The sequence below is a fragment of the Eutrigla gurnardus genome (genome assembly GCF_963514095.1).
Source record: "Eutrigla gurnardus genome assembly, chromosome: 13".
Taxonomy (NCBI): domain Eukaryota; kingdom Metazoa; phylum Chordata; class Actinopteri; order Perciformes; family Triglidae; genus Eutrigla; species Eutrigla gurnardus.
This window is the reverse complement of record NC_139936.1, coordinates 4,191,542-4,215,154: the sequence shown is the minus strand read 5'-3', so window position 1 is coordinate 4,215,154 and position 23,613 is coordinate 4,191,542. Positions and strand designations below refer to the sequence as shown.

Below are 23,613 nucleotides of genomic sequence, written 5' to 3'. Positions count from 1 at the left end.
AATAATAATAATAATAATAATGATGATGATGATGATGATGATGATGATGATCATTAATAATAATGAGAAGATACAAAATAATAATAATAATAATAATAATAATAATAATAATAATAATAATAATAAAACAAAAATAATAATTAAATGAAAAATTAAACTAGGGCTTTTTTGGGTCAATCATATTCTTCAATAATGCTAAACAGTTTCATCCTATTTTTAACTTGTTTTCATAACTTCATACAAGGATCCTTTTTAAGGACATTCTCTCCTCAACAGACTCACAGCTAGCTAACAAAAGCAGCTCTTGCCACCTCTGGAGCTGTGAGGGTCATTGGGATAGAGGCAGGCTGTCACGTCTAATGATGGATGAGTGCAGATTAATTACACTCTGAGAGTATCACTTTTCTGCGCCTGGCTGGAACTAAAGGAAGCTTTCTTCTACCACACGGTCTGTGGAATTATGGCAATACATCTTTGTCATTTTTTTGAAACACAAATATTATGTTTTGGAAAGGACTGCACTCTCACTGTGGGTTTATCCCTTTTGTGTTATCTGTCTTTATTCTACACCCACAATCCTTTGTTTTAACAGCAGATTATAGCCATTAATCTGGAAAGGGTCGCTTTAATCTCTAGTGAAATCCTAAATTAAGTTTTGCCCCGTGAGGTTGAACCAGTAAAAAAATGATGATGGGAAATCTGCTTACACTGGACTTACAGTAGCATCCCTCGCCCCCGGATGAGCTGTTGGGGAGGGTGGGCCTGTGGAGTTAGTCCATATGGCATAACAGTTGGCACACATGGTATATTTTTGAGGTCTCCATGGAGCACTATGAAATTTACCAGGACATCACTCAGCATAATCTCTTCTGAATATGCAGGAGCCACTGGAGCGTGTAAAAATAAAATAAATAAATAAAAAACGCTCATGTTTTTCCTCTTCGTGTCCAAACTGTCTCTATATCTGAGCGGTGACATTTATGCAAGTGTTTAGTTCACATGAGAGGTCTGATGCCTCGGGTCAGGCTTAGTGACGGCTGATGTGTTGCTGTGTGTGTGTGTGTGTGTGTGACTGGCTGGCAGCAGCACGACGCCGCCGACGAGGTCGAGTGACTGTCTCACTGTGGTCACGCGCCAGCTGGGGGGAAAAAAAATCACATTTCTTGCCTCGTTTAGGGTTTTTAATTCATCCGGCGTGGCCGCATGCAGGAATCAAGTAAACATCATCCCGAGGAGCCCAGAGCGAAGATGAGACTGAGAGAGGAGGGGAGGGGGGGTGAAGAGAGTAGGGGGGGAGGGAGGGAGGTTAGAGTGTTTGTGTGACACAGAGAGTGAGAGAGAGAGAGGAGCCTGTGTGTGTTTTTCGTTCCACCTCCTAATCAGTTTTCCTTGTGGGATCTATCATCGACTGCAGCAGAGGAGGCGAGTGGAGAAAAAAAAAGATTGTAGATTTCCTGACCGACTGTAATCTTCTTCCATCACCATCCACCGGTTCCAGCCTCATACAAGTAAGGAGATCTTTCTAAATCAGCCTACTTACAGATGCTCACAGCTGCTCTCCCAGAGTGTGAAGTTGTGAGGCAATATTGTGCATTTCTCAAGTAGCAGATATATAAAGTCAGATTAATTTTATGTGCATTATTAACGCCAAACTTTGGCTCTTCATTACATCCCACCAATGCCACACTACACGAGGGTATTTCACCCAGCAGCATCGTGTCATTTCCTAAATGTGAATGCTGGGCTTAATCGTGCATCGTCTCAAACTGTATTAGTCACACAATGTCTCCGTTTTCAAGCTTGTTTATTCAACTTCACGCTGAACGCTGCGCATCTAAATGTGTGGAATATCATCTCCTCGGAGGGAAACATATGACTTTGAAGTGATGCTTCTGCTCCATGTGCACGAATGCAGCAGCAGCAGCAGCAGCAGCTTCCTTCACGATGCTGCCTGACAGAGATAACAGCTGTGTGTCAGATAGAAGTGAGCCCAAACGTACACACGTCTGCATAAATCCTATAAGATCTTATCATGTCATTAGTTCGACCCAGTTAGATCCAACTGCTGGAGTTGGAGCATTCTGCAGCAGAGATAAATCAGGGCATTTGTCAATGGAAACCTGTGTGTATTGGATGTAAAAGTGGAGCACATGCAGAAACATGGGGGGGGATCTCCTCTTGCCCCAGTTTCTACCTCTGGAAAAAAAGAAAAAAAATCAAAAACACACTGTGTGCGTGATGCAACACCCCCTTCCCCCCTCCCTCCCCCCTTTAGTGAGAATGAGCTACCGCACAAATTTCACAGTTCACAGGCTTTAATGAGCTGCTGCAGCCTGTCCATCATCATGCCGACCGGAGGACACCTCAGCAGACCTCAGACACCGACACCAGGCCTCTAGGATCACACAGACAACATGAGGGTGTTATTTTGTATATGTGATCTAACATATGCTCAGTGTTGAGAGAAAGTGTTTTTTTTATTATACCATGGATGCAATAATAAACAGAAGATGGATGAAAATGACTGCGGACACATGCTGTTCCAGTCTGACCATCGGTTTATGAGACGGGACGGTGACAGCCAATTAAACACGTGCACCCATCCAGACACTCGAGGCTGTGTGCAGCAGCCGGGATGGAACCACTGATGGGCAACGAAAAGGAAATGTGATCGTACATCACCCGCCGCTGATATCCACCTGAAGCTCACAAAACAGAAGAAAAGCTGCTGCAGGATTTCCCCCGAGCTGCAAGCAGTTCACTTAACGCATGTAAGACGGCGAAAGTATCTCCAAAAGAAAAAAGTTGCCTTCACTTTAAATTGTTGCTGACGGGTGCTGCAGCACTCCTGTTGGTAACCCCAACCCCAACCCCCCCCCTCTGAGAATCACAGGAGATTGAGGGAGGCTGCGGATGCATTGGTTGCTGGGAGACTGCTGTAGGTGGGTTATGAAATGTGCGTATGAGTTGTGTAATGATGGGAAATGTCAGTTGAGGGCGAGGAAAGGGGAGGAGGGAAGGACAGCGAATAAATAACACAGACCCCCAAATGAAAGGTTAATTGGATTGAGGTTTTTTTGCTGTACTGTTGTACAGTGTGGCTCTCTGGGGAGATTCTGGTCCAACTGTCCTCTTTTGTCTCTTGTGTGTGTGTGACGGCAGACATGGACGCCCCCCTCGCCACCCCCTGCAACATCCAGATCTGCGAGGTGACCTGCGACTCCTTCCGCATCATGTGGGACATGAGCCCCGAGGACGGCGCCAGGGCCACGCACTTCTTCATCGACCTGAGCCGCAAGGAGAGCCGGGACCCAAACCGCTTCAAACACAGGGTCTGACCACCGCCCCCACGTACCTGACTGTATCCTCTCCCTGTCTATCAAGTGTGTGTGTGTGTGTGTGTGTGTGTGTGTGTGTGTGTGTGTGTGTGTGTGTGTGTGTGTGTGTGTGTGTGTGTGTTCATATTCCAGACTCACACCAATCAATATTCACCATAGGATTGGTGAAAAGGTCCTCCTTGTACTGAAACTGTCGCTTTAGCGCTCCTGGGTGATGTTTGGAAATCTGAAAATCATGAGCGTATTCTAGTCCTGTTCAATGTGTTGGGTGTCCTGAGATAACTCCTGTTGTGATATGACACTATAAATAAAATTGAATTAAATTAAATGGACAGGAAAGGAAAGCATGCGTTTTCAAAGAGGCCCTGCGGGGGGGTAACGGAGGGGTCGAACCGCCTCATGATATCCTGCATGGGCCCGAACACCGAGAGCAGTGGTTGTGCCCTTTCAGTCACTTCCAATACACGCGGAAAAATAAAAAACGAGTGCAGTAAACAGCTTCGGGCCGGCGAGTGACTCACTTACGTTCCATCGCTTCCTCTTACAGTGGACAGAAACGGACAAAATCCTCTGCAGCACAGTTCTGTGTTGAATTAAAGCACGTGGCACCAAACACCAGGCAGCAGTGTAATGGGGCTTTGTTCAGCATTTAGACAGCTCCTTCCCATCTGACCACTAGGTGTCTTTTCATCGTCTCCTCTGTTACGTATAGCCGGGATTCAGACCATATCATTAAAACATTCTTTAAAAATGCACAAAAGTCTAAACTAAAGTTGAGGCTAAGATGTTTAGTCTTAGACTAAACTTCACTTTTCAACCCGAAATAACCCAAATAAACATACATAGACATCTAATGTAGATCATTTTGAGCCGTGTAAGCAGCCAGGCAAATTCAGTTAGTGTGGTCCAGACAAAAATATCTGTTTTATACTGACATTCATGCTGCCCAGTAAATAAAGGCTTCGGTGATCCTCTGACATCTGGTGCCGTCTTCCTGTCAGTTTCAACTATCCAACATGTCCAAATATCCCATTAGCCTCAACTGTACTCTCTGTTTGTTGCTCATTAACATACATTAGCACGCTAACATGCTAAACATGCTAAACCTGCTTAACATCAGTGCGGTAACATTTTCATTTGAGCATATTAGCATGCTGCTGCTAGCACTAAGTAACCTACAGTCTCACAGCCGCTACCATGGCGACAGACTCTTATTTGAAACATCGCTTCAGGAAAAAGCCCTGGTTCAATGCCCACAAGTGAATAACACTATTAGCATGTAAGTGATTGATCTGGTGTCTGAATTCAGCACCGATAGCTGATGTCTTAACATTTATGAAATGCAAAAGCAGACTGTAATTATGGACTATTATTGCAGCCGGCAAATTCAACAGCTCGGCGCTTTTGTGAAGTCAAAGGAGTGAGAGCGTGTGTGTGTGTGTGTGTGTGTGTGTGTGTGTTGCTCCTGAATGCACGATCTGCTCTCTCTCTCGCTGACAAAGAGGCACAAACAAACGTGCATCAGAGGTGTTGTCATGGATATGTGGGCCTCTGAGTCTTCAGTAATTAGCGGTGCTTCTGAGAACCAGCCAGAACAAAGCTGCTGATTTGATTAGATGTATCCTAGTTACAGCAGCGTGGGCTCCAAGTGGAATAATAAAGCAAAAGTTTATGCGGGGTTGATTTAACAATTGCATTTACATTTGTTTCTTAAGTGTATATTTAACACACAGTCAGCCGTGCATCCCTGACGGCGTGCTCTGTCCTTCCAGGATGTGCCGACCAAGCTGGTGGCGAAGGCCGTGCCTCTTCCCATGGCGGTGAGGGGTCACTGGTTCCTCAGCCCGCGGACCATGTACTGCGTCGCCGTCCAGACCGCCATCCGACAGCCGGACGGCGACTACCTGGTGTCGGAGTGGAGCCAGGTGGTGGAGTTCTGCACCGGGGGTACGACGCACCACTCACAAGTAGCACTGATAACGTTGAATACATTTACCTTCACATCACCTTCTTTCTGCAGACTACGCCATGGAGCACCTGCAGCAGCTCCTCGACAAGGCCAAAGGTTCCGCAGGGAGGCTGCTGAAGTTCTCCGTGTTCTATCGCAACCAGCACCCGGACTACTTCGACCATGTCAGGTCAGCGCTGCATCGTTAATATCTCTTAATTACACATCTAGAGCAATCCCAGCAGCAATTAAACCTCCCTCGTGTTTGAACGGTAAACAGGAAGCTAGTGCAAGACGTTGGCTTTGCTAATGGAAGCTAATGGTACAAAGATTTTGCACTCAGGTCTCACATGTTTGGCAGAGAACCACAGCGGCCTTCTGGGAATGTAAAAAACATTCCCGGTCTACTAAGGCAGTCAGTTCTGGGCTACCTTAGTAACATGGTAGTGCAACCCGACTGACCCCGCTCCCTATATAGATATGTAAAGCTCATTCTAAGTGACTGAAACAACTGTATGCTAATGATCCATTGCTGCGGATGGATCCTCTAAATGCTGCACACTGTGCCTTTAACTCAGAGACGCTAGTAGGCTGATTCGGTTATATTTGGTTCGAGCCAGGCTCTCCATTTCGGTGCTAAACTAAGCTAATCAACTGCTCACTGTAGCTTCATACTTGGTGTACAGAGTGGTATTGATTTTCTCATTAAACCCACATTCTCTAAAACCCTCTTCTTGTGTCTTCACGTCTCGGATTAGAAGGGAATGTGGAGGCCTGATGCGTCCCGCCCTCAAAGACATCAGTGGGAGTCACGGTTCTCCCATCAACGGCAAACTGCAGGGAGTCTTCTTCAGCTGCAACACGGAGTTCGACACCGGCCTCCCCCCCAAAGACTCCCCGTACGGACCCCTGCGTTTCCAGATCCCAGCCGGACACCTGCTGAACCCCAACACCTCCGTCTACTTCGCAGACTTCTACTGCATGTACACCGCCTACCACTACGTGGTGCTGGTGCTGGCCCCCGTCGGCTCCGAGGGGGACACCTTCTGCAGCACCCGCCTCCCCTTGCTGGACTTGGCCTCCAACCCCTTCCTGACGCACGTCGCCCCCCAGAGGCCGGGCGAGGAGCCCCTGTACTGCCACGCCAGCGACGTCATCCTGGAGGTGCTCTTCACGGAGCCGGTCCCTCTGGATCAGGGCGGCGTGGAGCAGATCAGCGGGCACCACCAGCTCATGAGTCTGACCACGGCCGACGCCAAGAAGGACCCCAGCTGCAAAGTGTGCAACATCAGCGTGGGACGCTGAGGAGGACGTGGCACGGACCTGGGGGCCCGCCATGCTGCAACACAGCGTTGCATCAGACTAAAGAGTTGAGACGATCACGTGGAGGTCAGACCAGAGTGGAACCAGCCCACCTCTCGGGGTGCGTGCATGCTAATGCCCCTCCCCCCCTCCCCTCCTGCCTGGAGTAGAATAGTATTAAATAGAAGATTGTATCGCAGAACTTCATCATGACTACAGCTGGAAACATCCATCCAATGACTGGTGAACAAAGACTTGAGGAGGTGGAGGGGAAATATGTGTGCTCTCTGGTGTCTTTGTGCCATGTTATGGATATATTTTGTTTTGTTATGCTGTATCAATTCATGCGATTTCTCTTAAAGAAATGTGTGTTCGACAACCTGGACGTGCAAACGTGAGAAGCATGCCCTTTAAAAAACACTTCCTTCCAACATTATACTACATTTACTTGTTGTGACCCTTCCTCTATCGTCCCTGCAAGATGTTAAAAATACTTATTGCCAAGTTTCTAATATTAATGCAGCTTTAACCCCTGCTTAAAAAAAGCAAGTTATGATTTGGAAATTAGTGTCTTAAATGTTGCACGAAAAAAATATGGTGCAATGTGATGAAAGCTGCCGGGCATCACAAGAGGAAGGTTGTATCACAAAGTTCCCTGCACTCTGCAAAGAGGGCCGAGAGCCAGGATCATCTCCAGTGTGTGTTTGTCCCCGTTGCCCAGTAAGCTCTGACCTATATGGGAATCCCCGAAATGCCCGGAGTGAAAGGGAACCCTTCCCCCGGTGCACAATAGTAATGCATGCACTGATGAGTGGCAAGAATGTAGGACATGACGAGAGATAAAATAAATAAAAATAGGCTCATCCATTTAAAACTGAATGTGAAAGAAAACTGAAGAAAAGGGGAAAAAAGAATGACCCGTTTCAAATATTTTTTTATACAAAGCACTCACTAAGATGTCTACATATTTATGAAAATAAATTCAAAATTAAATAAAAAAAAAATCAACCTTTTCTTTAGCCAGTACCGATTGTTTCATGTCTAATAAAAAGGTCAAGTAAATCACGCCCTTTCACTGGGATTCTTCCCCCGACAGAGATGGGAGCTCACACACACAGCCACGCTGTAATTCTGCCCGTTGTTATTGTCCCAAAAAGCCTCGCCCCGCCCGCCCGGCGAATAACTCAAACAGAACTCGATCTTCCGCTTGGCGTCCAGCACTTTGGGAATGACGATATGGAATTCAAAGATGTCCGTCTGAGGCCCTCCGAAGCGTTTCTGCAGGAAGGTGCAGGGCTCGTCTCTGTAGCTCTGCCACGAGTCGAAGGTGATGCGGACCAGCACCTCCTTCTGGAAGCTGACGTTCCGGACCCTCACGGTGCCTTCGAGGGCCTGCTCGGTCACGCTGCAGTTCTCCAGGACCACCATGCCCTCCGCCAGCTTGGCACGAAAGGCCTGGAAGTCTGCGGACGGCTGCGGGAAGCCCAATTTGAGCGTCGTCCCCGGGCAGCAGGTGCTGACGGTGCAGCTGTAGCCGTCCTCCGTCATGCTGCCCAAACCCTGCAGGGACGGGAGCAGGTCCAGGTCAGACTGCTCCTCCTCTTCGTCAGAAAACACTCGCACGGCCGTGAGGGACAGACCACGAGAGTCTGCGAAGACCACCCGCTTGTTCTTGATTGGGAGGTAAAAACCATCGTCGTCATCGTCGTCGTCCCAGTCGTCCAAGAAGGGAGACGGGAGAAGGTGGGTCAGGTTGAAGGCCTGGCTCAAGGTCTCGGGGGACAGCTGATCTGAAACCTGAGGACGGATGCAGGGTCGCTGTGGCTTCAGGATGGGAACCCAAACATGAGGACACAGTTGTTTACGTTGGTTCAAGCACAGCCGGACGGCGATCTCTGCGAGGCCAGCTGACTGGGCCATTGACCCGAGGCCGACCCCCGGCAGGACGCTGGAATCAGACATGGGTTCAGTCAAGACCTGCTGGCCTACAAGTGGGGTCAGACTATAATTGTGCTTACATGCATTAAATAACACAAGAAAAATCTGATAATTACATTTCACCATCATTCTTTGGGGATTATAATTAAAGGACAATCACCACAAAGTTTCTTACGTTGTATTGAACATCTCCATGCTGGTCGTCTGGTTGTTGAGTGATTCTAGAAAATACAAATAATGTAGCATATTTATTAAGATTGCATAAAAACTGCTCTATTACATATATATAAGACATATAATATATATCTTCGTGGTGTAATTATTGCACACCATAAAAAAGTCAAATATATTTAAATCTTACTTACGAACAGCGAGTTGTTATCCGTGGTCTCCGTCATCCCTTTTGCCCTGCAGGAGAATCCTGCCCAGGATCCTATTTATACTACCTCAGTTCAAGGCGTCATGTTGTGTGCTCCACCTTCTCCACCCTCCCGACCAATCACACGTGTTGCAGTTGTGTAAAAGCGTTGTCGTTGTCGTTTTAACGTGGCTACAGCAGATTTCAGATCATTTGTAACAGCAACATTAGGTGCAACTTCTGTATTTGACAAAGACGTGTAATTGATAAATGCAGGTCCATATATTGTAAAAAATGTGCTTCATAACGGTGACGTGGGGATCCACTGTATGTAACTCTACCCTACTCTGCATTGTGGAAACTATTCCAGTCATGATCGAACCCCCGGGTCTATTCTCAGACCCTCCGGAGGACCCTGATGGCTGGATCCAAAGCCTCCGCCGAGCTGGCTTCTGTCCTGAAGGGCACGCTGCCCCAGAGTGGGGCCGGGTTACAAAACGACTCAACCTGCCAGTCAACCTCACCGACGAAGCTATTTAAGAATCAATCTACGTACGTGCAGGCGTATTCAGTTACAGGGCATCATAGTTAACGCACATAGTGACATTTCCATAACTGAAACTGGTGTTACTGGAGAATAATAAAAATCAAATGCTTTGAGAAACCTTCCATCATTTACAAACGTCTTTTATTTTTCTCAAATCCAAATTTTCATCTCTAAAAATTTGGGTATTCCGATGCTATCATGAGTCTCATAAAGTCCAGCTCTCCCTGAGTTCCTTATTAGCTCCAAAAACTGGGCAATTTGTGTGAGGGCCAACAATATGCACCGACTGCTCGCTTCGAGACTCTTACATAACAAAGCTGTTGCAAACAATTACATCTCTGAGAAGACGATGTTCCTAAAAACATGCACTCAAAACAAACTTCAAACCTGTGAAACAGAAGGGAGTTCAAAAGCAAATAATGTACAACTCTGGATGTCGTAGAGACGAAGAGCTTATCTGAACAATAACAGGATTATACATGACAATAATTCTTATTATTAATTCATTTATGTGAATGTTTTGATATGATGCTCAAAAGCAAACAACATTCTTTAAACACAAGCAGCAGAAACACGCGCACCTCGGCATGATGCAGAGCAAACTGAGGAAATTTCACCTTCGGGTGCATCTCGTTACTGAGCAGCGGAGGAGAAAGAGTACGAAGATGTGCGTCATCTGGTTAAAATAACTAAACGAATTAGCAGATTGGTTGTGACTCGATGTGATTAGAATAAGATCCAAAAATAACATCACAGCGCCGCAAAACACTGCTTCGGTCGTCAGCAAGCACTTCTCACAAAACCAGGAGTGGCTTCATATTTCGTGTTATTTCTTTTCAGGACGTGGTGCCACGAATGTCTGTGTTTTGGTCCCCAGGAGTTAGTCCTTGATCCTGACAGCAGTGAGAATGATGGGTGCATTTCCAGATGTTAATGCGCCCCCTTTCTTCAAGCCGCCGTTACAAAAATAGGCCGTTGCTCATTTTCTGACCTCCTAGATCCCCAAATCATTCACGCCAACGGACAGACCTGGAACAAGAATGACATTACGTAAATGGTATTTACTTGTAAAGTGTAGTCCAGTGAAATGACCAAACCGCCTTGTTGTAAACATAGTTGTCATTATGTTGCTAGGGGACAATGAGCACTGCAAAAACAACAACAATGGGAGCTAAAAATAAGTCCAGATGTCTCTTATGTAAGATCTGCAGCAGATGTGAGTACTAGGGGGGTGTGGGAGTTGATGAGAAAGATGACCTCGCTCACCTCGACCTTCAAATTAACTGCACGGCTCCACTTGAAACAAGAGGCGCTATGGTTCGATAGCGCATTAGATGCTGAGAGCCTTCTTCCAGATCCACCACGTACTCCCTGACAGGAGAGATAACAGCAGTTAATTCTGGAACAATGCAGGAATAATTAGATCATTGGCTGAATGTGGTAAGGTGACGCTGCCACCTAGTGGGCGTGAAAAACACAACATACCTCTGATCATCCGTTTCGGGCTCAACCAGGATGTTCTCCTGTCTCTCCTTCACTCGTAGGAACACGAAGGAGTCCAGGCAGGGCTCGGGCACTGGGATTACATCAGGGCAGGTGGGATTTAGTGCGGCGGAGGGTGAAAATGTCAGAGCAAAATGCCACCGCGTTCAGGCGCGAGGCTGAACAGATACAAGAAGAGAGAAGGCAAAAGTAAAATACCTGCTTTGAGCATATCCACCGTCTGCAGGTTGGGAGGCATCCGCTTCAGTGCTACGGCCTTCAGGTAGGTTTCCGTGTTAGCGTAGTACCTGCACACCAGATGAAGGTTTTACCCCAATAGTTCACACAGAGGCATAAACAAACTAAAAATCTTCCATCACTCACTCTTTAGCAAAGGCGAACTCCTCGGGTGAAAGCAGCGACGGCTCTCCCTCGCCTCGAGACTTTTCTCTTTCCAGGACATGCGGGAAAAACTTTTCAATCTAGACACAGAGGGGGAACCAAGATCATTGTCAACGTGCCACCGAGGGAAACGAGACCTTTATCGTATCGTTGACCTCGCTGACCTTCTGCAGACGAGCGCGCAGGTAGCTGCTGAGCACATAGCGGATCCGGTCGATCTCCATGCGGTGGATGCTGGCCTTCGCGTCGCCTTTCTTCACCCGTTGCAAGTTGGCTTCCTGTTGGAGGAAAATGTTCACGTTTCTTTTATTCAGGGTGACTCACACCGACCAGAAAAACAACCAAATCTGAATATTTATAGAATATTAATACTAGAAACCATTCATTGTACATTCTTTGAATGATTGTGATTATAAGTGCATAAATCAAACTCCGTCTCCACAGCTGGATTTGATGTTGGGACTCCTACAGCAATAATTTAATATTCACCATATAGACCTATTTAACACTTGTAGGCGTTAACATACCACAAGTAAACTATTTACGGTAGAATATCACAGTATGCAATAGGGGAAGGAATAACCAGAGGCCACATGATTTGATATCATCACAAATAAAACCTTGTTTCCCTATTTTTCAGCATATTTTGATGATTAGCTGGGATAATATCAGGAATCACATTTATTTTGGCCATAATAATGATTTTAATATGGTCCCATCATTCATTTTACAACTTGCTGGTCTTTATTTTTTACTTTAACTTCATAAAACTTCAGGGAACTATTGTATTTATTTATTTATTGATCATATAGCTCCCTGCACTTTTGGTTTAATGTCATATTGAAAGGATACATATGCTTTAACCCAAATATCATACATTATTTATTTTATTTTGGCTGTAAAAGAGTCAGAAATCATTCTATGAGTGATTTGCCTCTTGTTTTTAGAATAACCTCAGCTTTCAATATCTGGCATTACTGTGTGTTGAGGAAGTTTTTGTTATTATACATCAAATATCGGTTGTCCGTCTCCTAGAAACGTCTGTAGGATCTTTTAGTGACCAGCCAGTAAGCGAGCCCAGGAAACGGGAGGTTTTCCCGGTTGTCACTCACCATGTGACTCAGCTGCTCCATCACACACTCCACCACCTCGGACTTGTTCTCCAGCAGCTCCGGGGAGAACTTCTCGTTCAGCCAAGCCTGCGAGGGGGCGAAGAGGGGGGCACGGCTGTGAGAATACCGCCGACAGGGTCGTCGTGAAAACGGGGAGAACTCAGTAACTTCAACCATCAACTCACCTCCTCCAGTTTGGCTATGAGCTCCGCCGGGGTCATCACGTCCTCCTGACTGTCATCCTGGTTGACGTCGCTGCCGTCGTCAGACAGAACGTCCGACATTGTTTCTCTTTACGAAGCTAACTGACAAAAATACCGACCTTAACCGACACTTGAACGAAGTGTTTAACTTTTAAACGTTAAAAAAATATGGCGAGATGCAAAAGTTCCCCGAAGAGACGACGACAAGCGACACAGCAGCGTGTGTTTACCGGGGAACCTCCTTGTGTATTCGCGCCACTACTACAGCTCTTCTCGCGAGATTAGAAAGGATGTTTTTACCCTACGTAGAGTTTGTAAGGCAACGATCCTCACAGGCTACGCGTTGTGGAGCGCCGATGAACTCCGGACGTAAGAGAACGATATACAGGTTGTATAACCAAATTTTCTAGTTTGTAGACATTAGTGCGAAGTGTTTCTGTCACGGTTGGTAACGCTTCTGCCTTTCCTGTTGTAGATGTAAAGCAGTGCTGCCTGAGAGTCTGAACTCAGGGCGGGGTTGACCCTTTATTATTACAAGGAGCATTGTACTGTCCCTCATATGCAATGTACACCATATTTTAAGTATTTATATACCATATTTATAAGTACACAGATGCTAATAGAGTATAGTGGTTCAGCATATGACATTTTAAATAATTTTATTTGGAATAACAAAAGTTGCATTGCATGGAAAACTGCCCTGAAATATGATTAAAAATGGAAAATTGTTGACAAGCCAGAACTCCTTGCTGCAGGCAATGGAAGCATGATGTATGGAAACACACACAAACACACACACACACACACACACACACACACACACACACACACACACACACACACACACACACACAAAGAAAAAAAACAAACATGGATATCGCTGCAGTCAAAACATGGAGGCCAGCTTCCCACAGACATTCCCAAAGTCAACATGCCATGTCTCCTCTGCACATGTCTGTCCTCTCCTCCACCCATCTGCATCTCTATCAGCTTGTGTTCATTAAACAGGAATGCATCATCAGCTTGGTCCGTTCCAGCTGTCTTCTTTCAGACCACATTGTGGCCTGATTTCCTCTTTCCTCCTCATTTTGCTCTTGCCTCAGAATTCATCGGTATTTTCTCACCAGTCACTATCTTGCATCCACTGTGGTGACGTTCAGCATTGCACATCATGTCTCACAGTGGCTTCCTCTGGCGATTCCGTGCTACACGGGACTTGCAGAATTTGAAGCCGGGGCGGACTTCAACCTGGGGAGCTGCAGTCGTTTCATAAAGCAGATAAACGGACAGGAAAGAGACTGCTGCTAGTCTGATGATGGTTGAACCAAGGCTCCGATTTCTGGGCGATTAATCCCCTGATTCAGAAAATAAAATGTTTTATTGTGCATAGTAACAATACAGGCTAACTCTGTCTCTTTGCTATCATATTGTGACTTATAAATATCCTTTATTTATTACCTGATGACCTCCCCGTGTACATGAGCCCATTTACCCTGCATGATGAATAAACATATAAACAACAAAAATCCTAATGATGTCACTCACACATAAATCAGGTGGTTTAAAATCAACTGGTTTAAATCAAATGGTTGAAAGGACAGATTTAGACCAAACAATTGAAAGAAAACATGTCATATGAAAATTAAAGGGGCTATGAATGGCTCTATGTCCAAACCCTGTTCTCTGGACACGGGTGTCCCTCAAGGCTCAGTATTAGGACCGCTTCTGTTCTCACTATACACCAGATCACTAGGTTCTGTTATCACATCGCATGGATTCTCCTACCATTGCTACGCAGATGACACCCAGCTGTTCCTCTCTGTTCCCCCAACCTCTGACACCCACATTGCAACTCGCATCTCGGACTGTCTGGCTGACATCTCTGTCTGGACAACTGCACATCACCTCAAGCTTAACCTGAATAAAACCGAACTCCTCTATATCCCGGGGAAAGACTGCCCTCGCATGGACCTGTCGGTCACTTTCGAGGGCATCACAGTATTGCCGTCGTCAACTGCGAGGAACCTGGGTGTAATCCTCGATGACCAACTATCCTGCACCCCCAACATCACTGCTGTGGCCCGATCCTGCAGATTTGCCCTCTACAATATCCGCAGGATTCGGACCCTCCTCACAAAGGACGCAACGCAACTCCTGGTCCAAGCACTGGTCATCTCCCGCCTTAACTACTGCAACTCTCTCCTGGCCGGACTCCCGGCCTCTGCGATTAAACCATTGCAGTGTATCCAGAACGCTGCAGCACACCTTATCTGCAATCTACCCAAATTCTCCCATGTGACCCCCCTCGTCCGTGACCTCCACTGGCTCCCTGTTGCAGCACGCATCCAATTCAAGACGATGACACTGGCCTTCAGGGCCATCAATGGAACGGCACCCATCTACCTTCAAACACTGGTCAAACCTCACGCCCCGAAGCGAGCACTCCGCTCCTCTACTTCAGCTGGCCGGCTGGTACCACCATCGCTGAAATCAAACAAATGTCGCTCAGCAAAGTCCAGACTCTTCTCTGTTCTGGTCCTCAGTGGTGGAACGAACTCCCGACCAATGTCAGGACAGCAGAGTCATTTGCCATCTTCCGAAAAAGGCTCAAGACTCACCTGTTCAGACTTCACCTCGACTCTACATAGCATGACCCACTAACACCCCCCCCCCCCCCCCCCCCCTTACCTATAGCACTCTGATCATAGCACTGTTGCTCTTGAACTACTACTTTACTCAGACGAGGATCTAACACTTGTTCTTTTTTTAGCTCTTACTTTATCGGCAATGATACGTTGTGGTTTCTTTGTTTCCTTCTTTTGACAAATGTACTTATTGTAAGTCGCTTTGGACAAAAGCGTCTGCTAAATGACCTAAATGTAAATGTAAATGTCTATGAAATATGTTATAATAGTTTTACCACATGGAAAAACATTTCTAGAATTAAAAACAAAAAGGACCACGGTCATTCATTTATGATCATTTACTTACTTTTTGTTTTGAATACATTTAAATGACAATGCAATCTGCTTATATTATCTTTGAAAATATTTAATACTGATAGATACACACAAACGTCACGGTACAGTACAGTAAGAAGGTTTCTTTGCGTTCGACACAAAGTATTCAAATTGTGCAAATCAGAACAAATGTGCAACAAATGACAGAATTTGATCTTTAACTTAAGAGAGTTTGGCATAAATCACGTTTCTTTTTGGACACGGTTTATCAGTGTAGCGCTGTGGTTTATTGTTTTAAATTGACTCCATGAAATGATAATACATACATCTAATAAGGACATTTACCACGGTTCCGCTTTGACCTGTTTCACCTCGATTCTATAAATACTGTATCTCTGATCTGTCATGCAGTCACAGTTAATTATGCTACACGTCTACTGGTTTCCCACGGGGAGTCGTGTCTCCAGGCAACAGAACCCAAATATCCGTGTGCTGCATGTTCAAAACACAAGTAAGTCTTGTAGGCCTTCATCGAGCTGATTCTTCTTCCTCTTAAAGTCTGGAGTTGAAACAAATCGTCACATCTTGTGAAGGTAAATGGGATGCATGGCAGGAAGGGTATATCCGGTTTGGGGGTTGAGCAGAGGGATGGAGTAGGGATGAGGGTAAACGGCAGACGCCGTGAGAGCGGAGTGAGCCGGATTTATTGGGACGTGTCGGTACATGAGCTGAGATTGAGGTAGTCTCATTCTGTTGGGGAGGTACGCCGGGTGGAACAGCGGCTGGTGCCGAGAGTCTCTCCCCGCCGATTTGTCGTAGCTCGACAGGACGCACGACACCGGCATGCCGGCGGCGGGGTGAGCCGCGTGCTGAGGGGCGGGACCCTTCTGTAGCATTGTCCTGGATTTCTCCCTCTTCTCTGTCTGATAAAGCCACGGAGCCACGGTGCTCAACTTCTTGGAGCATGTCAGAGGGTTGTCCTGCGGCACCGGCCGACCTTGCTGGATTTTGTAACCCGGCCAGACGGGAGCGGGCCGCAGCAGCTGCACAGACTTTGGAACGACTTTGGTGAAACTCGAGGTAGACGTCGGCGCCCAGTCGGGTCGCACGACGAACGAGGAGGGCGGGTGGAAAGGGTGGATGGGATATCTGCCGCCATCTCTGTGGATTGACCTCCAGTCGGAGGCTTTCATTTGGGCCTTGGTGGAGTCTGCAGTTTGGGAGTCTTTATTCTGTCCTGCAGGGTCTTTGGATATCTGACTCACAGCCTTGCTCTCCTCACAGCTGGACGTACTTTTCACGGAACAGTTTTGGGTGAGTTCAGGTCCGGATGCAGGTTTGTCTTCATTCCCGTCTGCACCGTCCTCTGAGGAGACGGAGTAAGGGGACAGGCTGCGTGAAGAGGACGGCGACGGAGGCAGCGGGGAGCTGTCGGAGGAGTTACAGGTCCGGCTGGAAGACGCCCGGACCGGAGACTGGGAGCAGTGGATGACGGAGGGTCTTTCCTTGTCCTCGCCCTGTGGACTCAGGGGCAAGTTGAGACTCGCCTGGGCCATCCGCTTCTTTTTCTCCAGGGGAGAGATGACCTTCCCGGCGGCAGGCGGGTTATGAGCGGCCCAAGGCCCGGATATGGGGACGAGGCGGCCGTAGACGGAGGGGCAAAGGCCGGCGGGCTGGGAGCGGTCTGGGTTGTGTCTGTCGGAGGAGCTGGTCCAGAGAGCCGGGTGAGGATGAATCACTGCTTCACTTTGGCAGGCGGCCTCCGGACTTCTCTGGGTGAGTATCTACGTGAGGAAACAGGGGAGGTTTTAGGACACGAATACAAATCTCTTTTTGAGACGTTTAGACAGATAAAGTGCGTTACCTCCATCTCTGGATCCAGCTCTCTGTCCGACTGAGTCCTCTTGCTCTTCCTCTCAGCCTTGTTCACCTTGACATCCAGATTCCTCTTATAGGGCTTCCTGGGTTTGCTCGGAGGCAGCGGTCGGTCCTCCTCTCCTTTTATGTGTCTTTCAAAGGGCAGCACCAGCCTAAAGGAAACACGGCTCCGATTAGGAATCATCCGCTGTGGTGATTTCATGTAAACAAGTCGGAAACACGGGTCGTCCTCACTTCTCATAGTGTCTGCGGGTGCAGGTCGCGGCGCTGGTGCTGCCTGGACTTCCTCCCAGCTCATCGTACACTTTCTTCCAAAGACGACGCGCCGTCACCTGTTGGAAAAAACACAGTGTGAACAAAACTCTGGATTGAAAAGACTTGAAACTAGAGATTGGGACCAAAAACTCATGTTTACGATGTTTACTCAGATAATAAATACATCAAGAGAGAAGTCGGGACATTTTCTCATTCCATGTAATCAGACTTATTCATGCAATCAGAGGAGTCGCCCCCTGATGGCCAGTAGAGAGAATGCAAGTTTAAGGCACTTCAGCATTGGCTTCACTTTCGCCGCCAGCATTACAATAATAACCATGATAATAACCAAATAATGTTTCATTTAAATGTGTCAGGTGTAAAATATAAATAATGCAAAGTATTCCCAGTTACCCTGGCGTGCCTGTGTTCAAGGCGTGTTTTTAATCTGTATTATACCATTTAAATGCCACGTCTGCTGGTTTCTCATGCTTTTAGACTTATGTTGTGTTTCCTGCAAACACAGCAGCAGCCAGGAGGGTCAAACCCTGTTTACAGCCACAACCTTGCACTCTCGTGCCATTTCAACATGAGTTGCACTCTCAGATGTTGCCTCACATTGTCAACTTCAAAGACAGCCGGGCGACAGTGTGGTAGCAACCACCATGTTGCAGCGCCTTAGCTCAGTTTCCACTCAAACACTTGTACTCACTGAATCATAGCCCCCGAGTTTCTCAACAGCTTTAAATATCCTCCAAAGATTAACTGGGGGAGAAAGACACACATGAGAACCTTATCATATTAATTAAAAACATGTGAATAATGTCTTTTTTTTTAGCACCACTCACTCTGTTTGAAGCCAAGATGCGGGATCCGTTCTATGGCTGTGCCTCTGTCCTTCATGAAGGAGTGCAGGCTCGACACGAAGGCCTTCTCCTCCATCTGCACCAGTTTGGGCCTCACGTCCTCCTCGCATTCAGCCGTGGAGTCATAGAGGATCTCGATCACAGAGGGAGAAGCCTTAACGGCAAGAAAAACATGTCAAATGTGTTGGAAAATCAAGCAGCTCCTGTAAATGTGACACAGTTCACAGAAACGTTTTTCTTTCTGTTGAAGGTAGGAAAGAAGTCACACAGAGTCATCTCATATGATGCAAATGTTAAAGCATCAGAATCAGAGAGTAGGGTTTTACCGCTACTTTCAATAGATAACCGCAACACATCATGTCTGGAGAGAAAGCAGCAGACTTGTGGGGTTTTTGGTCTCGAGTTGCCAGTCGCTGGTATCACAGATGTCACAATGAAAAACAAAACACGCACGGCTCAAGAATTCTGTACGTTTGACTGATGAGAAGCCCGACTTTGAATAATAAAGACGGGCTGCTTTTGTGACATCCGAGAAACAACTCGTTGTGTGTTTCGCTGAGTTTCTGCAGAACTGGAGTGGTTGACTTTGAAGGGGATTTTTCAGAGATGCCCAGATATCTGAACCTCCCAGAACTCCACTATAAAGATATTGACAATATTATGTGGTTTTGTGAGAAAGAAGAAATGAAACAGCGAGGGCATGCTGAATCAAAAGCAACAGCCAGGAAGGGTTTCGAAAAGAGAAGTTTAAAACAATAAAGACTTAAGAAGAGAAACTTGTTCATGAATGCAGCATCTATTTTAAACCTGATGATGCCTATGATATCTTTCTATCTGTAAGGCTTTAAAAGTTAAATTGTGCTTTCACTGCAGTATGATGGAAATAAACAAATATTATCCCCACTGACTCATAGAGCACAAATGCTGATAAACACTTCTGTTGTTTCACGCCTGATATTTAAATGTGAAATCTCACATTCAAATCGATTGGACGCCAAAAGAGGTCACGAAAGACAGCGTCGATATTTCTTCCAAAGATAAGGCGCCTTATTTCGGAGGCACGTCGCTGTACAACAAATGATCTCGACGTGGTTTCATATTGAATAAAGTTCCTCTATGTGGTTCCTGGTTCCGAGAAGTCGGCCTCTCGAGTGAGTAATAGTGAAGGTGCAGGCCTCTAACCAACATAACCCCGACTGAGTCACAGTTCAGAGGCTCCACTCGGCCGTTCCCAGTCGACGGCTCTGACTTTCCACTTCTGCATCACCTGCTTTTCCAACTGCACAGATGTTTGTGTTCAAAATGTCAAAAAACAAATATGTTTTTAATCATTTTTATCTCCAGAGCCGTGGCTGATGAACGTGGAGGAACGTTATCCAGCATCCAATTCAGGTCGGATTATTCATGAAAAAAAAAACGTTCAGGTTCATGCATCGTTTGGTTTGCCAACAGGAAACGTCTGCACCAGAAGCCACATACTGTAGCCCCCCCCCCCCCCCCCCACACACACACACACATACACACAAACACACAAACACACACACTTGCAGATCTGTACACCAATATCACGGCAGATTACATTTTTTGGAAAACCGTGTGGGTTGGTGTTGATGTCAGAGTGTCGATCTGTTTTCTCACAATGACTGATGGCTGCTATCGGTGGGGGCCAGAGGGGTCACCACACACACACACACACACACACACACACACACCACCGGGCTTTCGACTATACCATCAGCCTCGGAAATTCAATGAGCTAATTTGCGTTTCTCATATTGCGCCTCTGGTTCCAGTTACCAGAATGAAGCGAGGGGCCTCCTGCTGAACGCTCTCTGTGAGAATATTGCGTGCTTCTTTCTCTCTCTCTCTCGAGTTTCTCTTAGGACACAAAACAGAATCACTAATTCCTTGTTACTCATTTCACAATCAGCCACCGAGATGAAACAACTGTACACACACACACACACACAGTCAGCACTTGAAAAAAAAAAAAAAATGCCACTATCTCAAATTCACTAAAAAAGGGAAATGAAAACGCAGTGAGGAGTCATGTCTGTAGTCACTGATTAACTGTAACTGATGGAAATTGCCCAAACTGCTGCCAGGAGGCCAACTGACACATTTCTTATTTTTTAGCCCTCAGTGACTGAGGTCAGTACCTGGTTCTGGTTCTGGTTCTGGGTCCCCGGCTCGTCATCACTGGCTGCCGATGGTTGCGACGTCTCACTCTGGTCCTCTTGAGCTTCAGCAGAAACAACATGTTATAATTATGTTCACCTCTTCATTATACAAGAATAATGAGCTGAAACATTACGGTTAAAAACATATATTTAATTTAAACAACAAAAAAACTTCTGGAAATGTTGTTTTTGTAAATTGCGTAACGGCTTAAAAAAAAAAATAGAAATCTGTCAAACATATTGTCAGCCGAGTCTGATATAAAACCACAGGTTGCAAAACCACTTCCTGCTCATGAACACAACCGCTTGAACTGTATACGATATTGTAACACACAGCAGTTAGAGCATCTGAATCCATGAACTGCAATAAAGATGAATTATTCATTTATGGAAGCATAAAGACAGGTGATTATTAAAAAAACAAATATAGGTAAATTGAGAATTTGAGATATTGATAAATACAGTAAATTTTAATTTCACGTCTCATGCTTCTCTTAATATTCAGCAGCTTATTGATCCACTTTATGAGGGGAAAACAAAACAAATCTGAAGCAGTGACATGTGATTGTCAGCTCGGGACCTCCAGCCCTCCACCCACACTGATATCACTGGTGTGCAAAACCAATATACTTCTCTTTTGAGATCACTTGTTTCCTGTGCTGCGGCTTGAACCTTCAATTCTGCTTTCAGTCGCCTCCGACTTATTTGTCATGTACTGAATTATTTCTCAAACACCAGCTGATGGTTCTTAAAGTTTGTTTTCTTTGCCTTTTTATCAAAATGCAGCTGCTTTCTTTCATTCATCAGTAATATTATATTAATATGAACATTTAAAAACACATTCCTGAGGCTTTTTCGGTTTTAAAAATCAAATTAGTTGATTTCTTTCACAAATTAATGTAATTTACAATCATTTCAAGTGTTATATGTTCATATTTGTAATATAATAATAACTTTACAGTATTTGAGCCGGCTGTAATAAAATTATAATACACCAAACAAACTTCTCACCCATTTCCAGCAGTCGTCCTCTCTAGTCTCTCTGGCTCTGACTGGGTTTGGTGACAATAATTCATGCGGCGTCCTCTTCAACTTCACACCACCAAACAGGAAGTTGTCTCCACACAACAGTTTCATTGGTTGCTCTGCTCGGCCCGCAGCAAATGAGTCTGGGAAACGGAGTCTTTTTCACAGTCTCACAATGTCAGTTCTCTGTTTCATCACCTGATTTTCAGACAAAAAAACCCAACAGCAGCTGTGTTGAAATGATCTTCGTCTCCCTGTTTCAACAGAATCGGATGATTTCAGCTCAATATTCTTTCATTTACTTCCTGATGAATAATGATGGAACCAGGATGTAATTAGACAAGACATAAAAATACATTTCTTCCATAAAGTTTATCGTAACATGACTGAGTTTGTGATATAATGGTCACCTTCGTTGTGCAAACTGGACTCAAATTCACTAAAAATAGCTGGAAGTTGGGGAAGTGAAAGAAATGTTCAACTGATGCCCACCGGACGTTAAAGTGTCTAAAAGCAGGAGGAACACTCCCAAGAATTTAGGAATCTATTCTCAAATAACGGAAGCAACGATTTAATCTGCTGTTCATCGACGAGCTGTCGGATTATTAATAAACCGTCTATTACACAATAAACCAGATGAAGGTTATCGTTTGAAAAGTGTCTCAGTCGAGAAGTTCAACCACTTTCCTTTTGTGATGAATAATGTTGCTTTTTGAGTGCATCATATCATTTGAAATGAAAGGAAAACGTTCCACCCTGACTGAGTGTGAGGTAGTAAATAAAAATGCTGCTAATAGAACAAATAAATGTGCAAAAATATGCATAACAGCTCTAAAAGTGATGAGACCGTCTCGTAACTGAAGACATTACGTTTTGAGGAAGCAGTGAAGCACCACTTCTTTAAAGTGGTTTCTACCAGCCTGAAAGATATTGGCTAAAAATAAAAATAAAATAAAATGCCAGGATGAGGCAGAAGGAGCTTTTTTTTCCCCACTAGAGATGAGCGGTAATAAAAAACGGTCACCTATTTATCTACTCGCCGTTATGAGTCAGAGGATGTCCCCTCAAGATATTAGGTTCCTCGTGGCCATATGGAAAGCATCAAGATGTACTTTCCTATGGATTTCATATTTGATTAAAGAGGAGTGACTCTAATATTTCTTTTTTAACATTTTCTCACAAGGTCATATTCAAAACGAACTGTGTTTTTTCCCTCCATTTCCAATCCACAGATCTTGTGATAAAAATAAAAAAAACGTTACGGTGCAACGGAGCTGCACCTCGACACCATCCACATTTCCTCCCTTTGTTTTTGAACTATTTCAAAAAGGGGATGCCCTATTCCCCCATCTGGTGCGGATAGACTATGACATTTCACAACGATTAACATTTAAATGTCAAAATATCTACTAACTGTCCGATTCTCAAGAAGTGTTTTGGGTTTTTGTTTGACAGATGTTTTTGCTGTTTTGAGATCTCTCTGCAAAAAAAAAAACAACAACAGAAATGGAAGAAATGTGATATTATAGTGTTGACAGGCTGGATGTGAAATGTAGAAATAAAACAATCTAGATCAGATCTGATTCTTCACTTATAGGGAGACTTCACGACGGAAAGGCTGACCTACTAAGAAATAACATTAATAATGGTGATATTTGAACCACCCTCATCTCCTGCAGCCGACAACAAATGGAGGGGACGATGAGCAAAAACATCGGTTGCTAAGATGGAGAATAAAATCCCCCAGCGATTCATTTCAGACTTTCACTGACACGAAGATATGAGGCAGAAGGTGACGGCAGAGCGACGCAGACGACA

The 23,613-nt window shown here is 45.4% G+C and overlaps 4 protein-coding genes across 5 annotated transcripts; 1 reads left to right on the top strand and 3 right to left on the bottom strand.

Moving 5' to 3' along the window:
- The first annotated feature begins 1,349 nt into the window (after positions 1-1,349).
- phyhip (phytanoyl-CoA 2-hydroxylase interacting protein) lies at positions 1,350-7,067 on the top strand. The gene is made up of 5 exons (XM_084025619.1): positions 1,350-1,508; positions 3,163-3,332; positions 5,111-5,285; positions 5,359-5,476; positions 6,045-7,067. The coding sequence occupies exons 2-5, from the start codon at positions 3,165-3,167 to the stop codon at positions 6,589-6,591; spliced, it is 1,008 nt and encodes a 335-aa protein (XP_083881745.1). The 5' UTR covers positions 1,350-1,508; positions 3,163-3,164; the 3' UTR covers positions 6,592-7,067.
- A 444-nt stretch (positions 7,068-7,511) lies between these two features.
- On the bottom strand, positions 7,512-10,122 carry ppp1r3c2b (protein phosphatase 1 regulatory subunit 3C2, duplicate b). Its single transcript, XM_084025620.1, has 3 exons — positions 8,892-10,122; positions 8,702-8,747; positions 7,512-8,536 (listed from the first exon to the last, which is right to left on the bottom strand). Exons 2-3 carry the CDS (start codon positions 8,719-8,721, stop codon positions 7,651-7,653), a joined length of 906 nt encoding a protein of 301 aa, XP_083881746.1. The 5' UTR covers positions 8,722-8,747; positions 8,892-10,122; the 3' UTR covers positions 7,512-7,650.
- Positions 10,123-10,264: 142 nt separating this feature from the next.
- gins4 (GINS complex subunit 4 (Sld5 homolog)) lies at positions 10,265-12,881 on the bottom strand. The gene is made up of 8 exons (XM_084025621.1): positions 12,613-12,881; positions 12,428-12,514; positions 11,480-11,593; positions 11,298-11,395; positions 11,133-11,221; positions 10,917-11,007; positions 10,698-10,802; positions 10,265-10,460 (listed from the first exon to the last, which is right to left on the bottom strand). Exons 1-7 carry the CDS (start codon positions 12,709-12,711, stop codon positions 10,706-10,708), a joined length of 675 nt encoding a protein of 224 aa, XP_083881747.1. The 5' UTR covers positions 12,712-12,881; the 3' UTR covers positions 10,265-10,460; positions 10,698-10,705.
- Positions 12,882-13,328: 447 nt separating this feature from the next.
- Positions 13,329-21,881, bottom strand: arid5a (AT-rich interactive domain 5A). Of its 2 annotated transcripts, XM_084025618.1 has the most exons (9): positions 21,781-21,881; positions 20,749-20,831; positions 18,572-18,743; positions 18,436-18,488; positions 17,703-17,800; positions 17,455-17,620; positions 15,936-17,374; positions 15,554-15,893; positions 13,329-14,293 (listed from the first exon to the last, which is right to left on the bottom strand). In XM_084025618.1, the coding sequence occupies exons 1-7, from the start codon at positions 21,782-21,784 to the stop codon at positions 16,169-16,171; spliced, it is 1,782 nt and encodes a 593-aa protein (XP_083881744.1). In that variant the 5' UTR covers positions 21,785-21,881; the 3' UTR covers positions 13,329-14,293; positions 15,554-15,893; positions 15,936-16,168. The 2 variants fall into 2 exon arrangements, with proteins under 2 accessions (XP_083881744.1, XP_083881743.1); XM_084025617.1 differs by having other exon boundaries at positions 13,330-14,293; positions 15,554-17,374.
- Between the last annotated feature and the right edge of the window lie 1,732 nt (positions 21,882-23,613).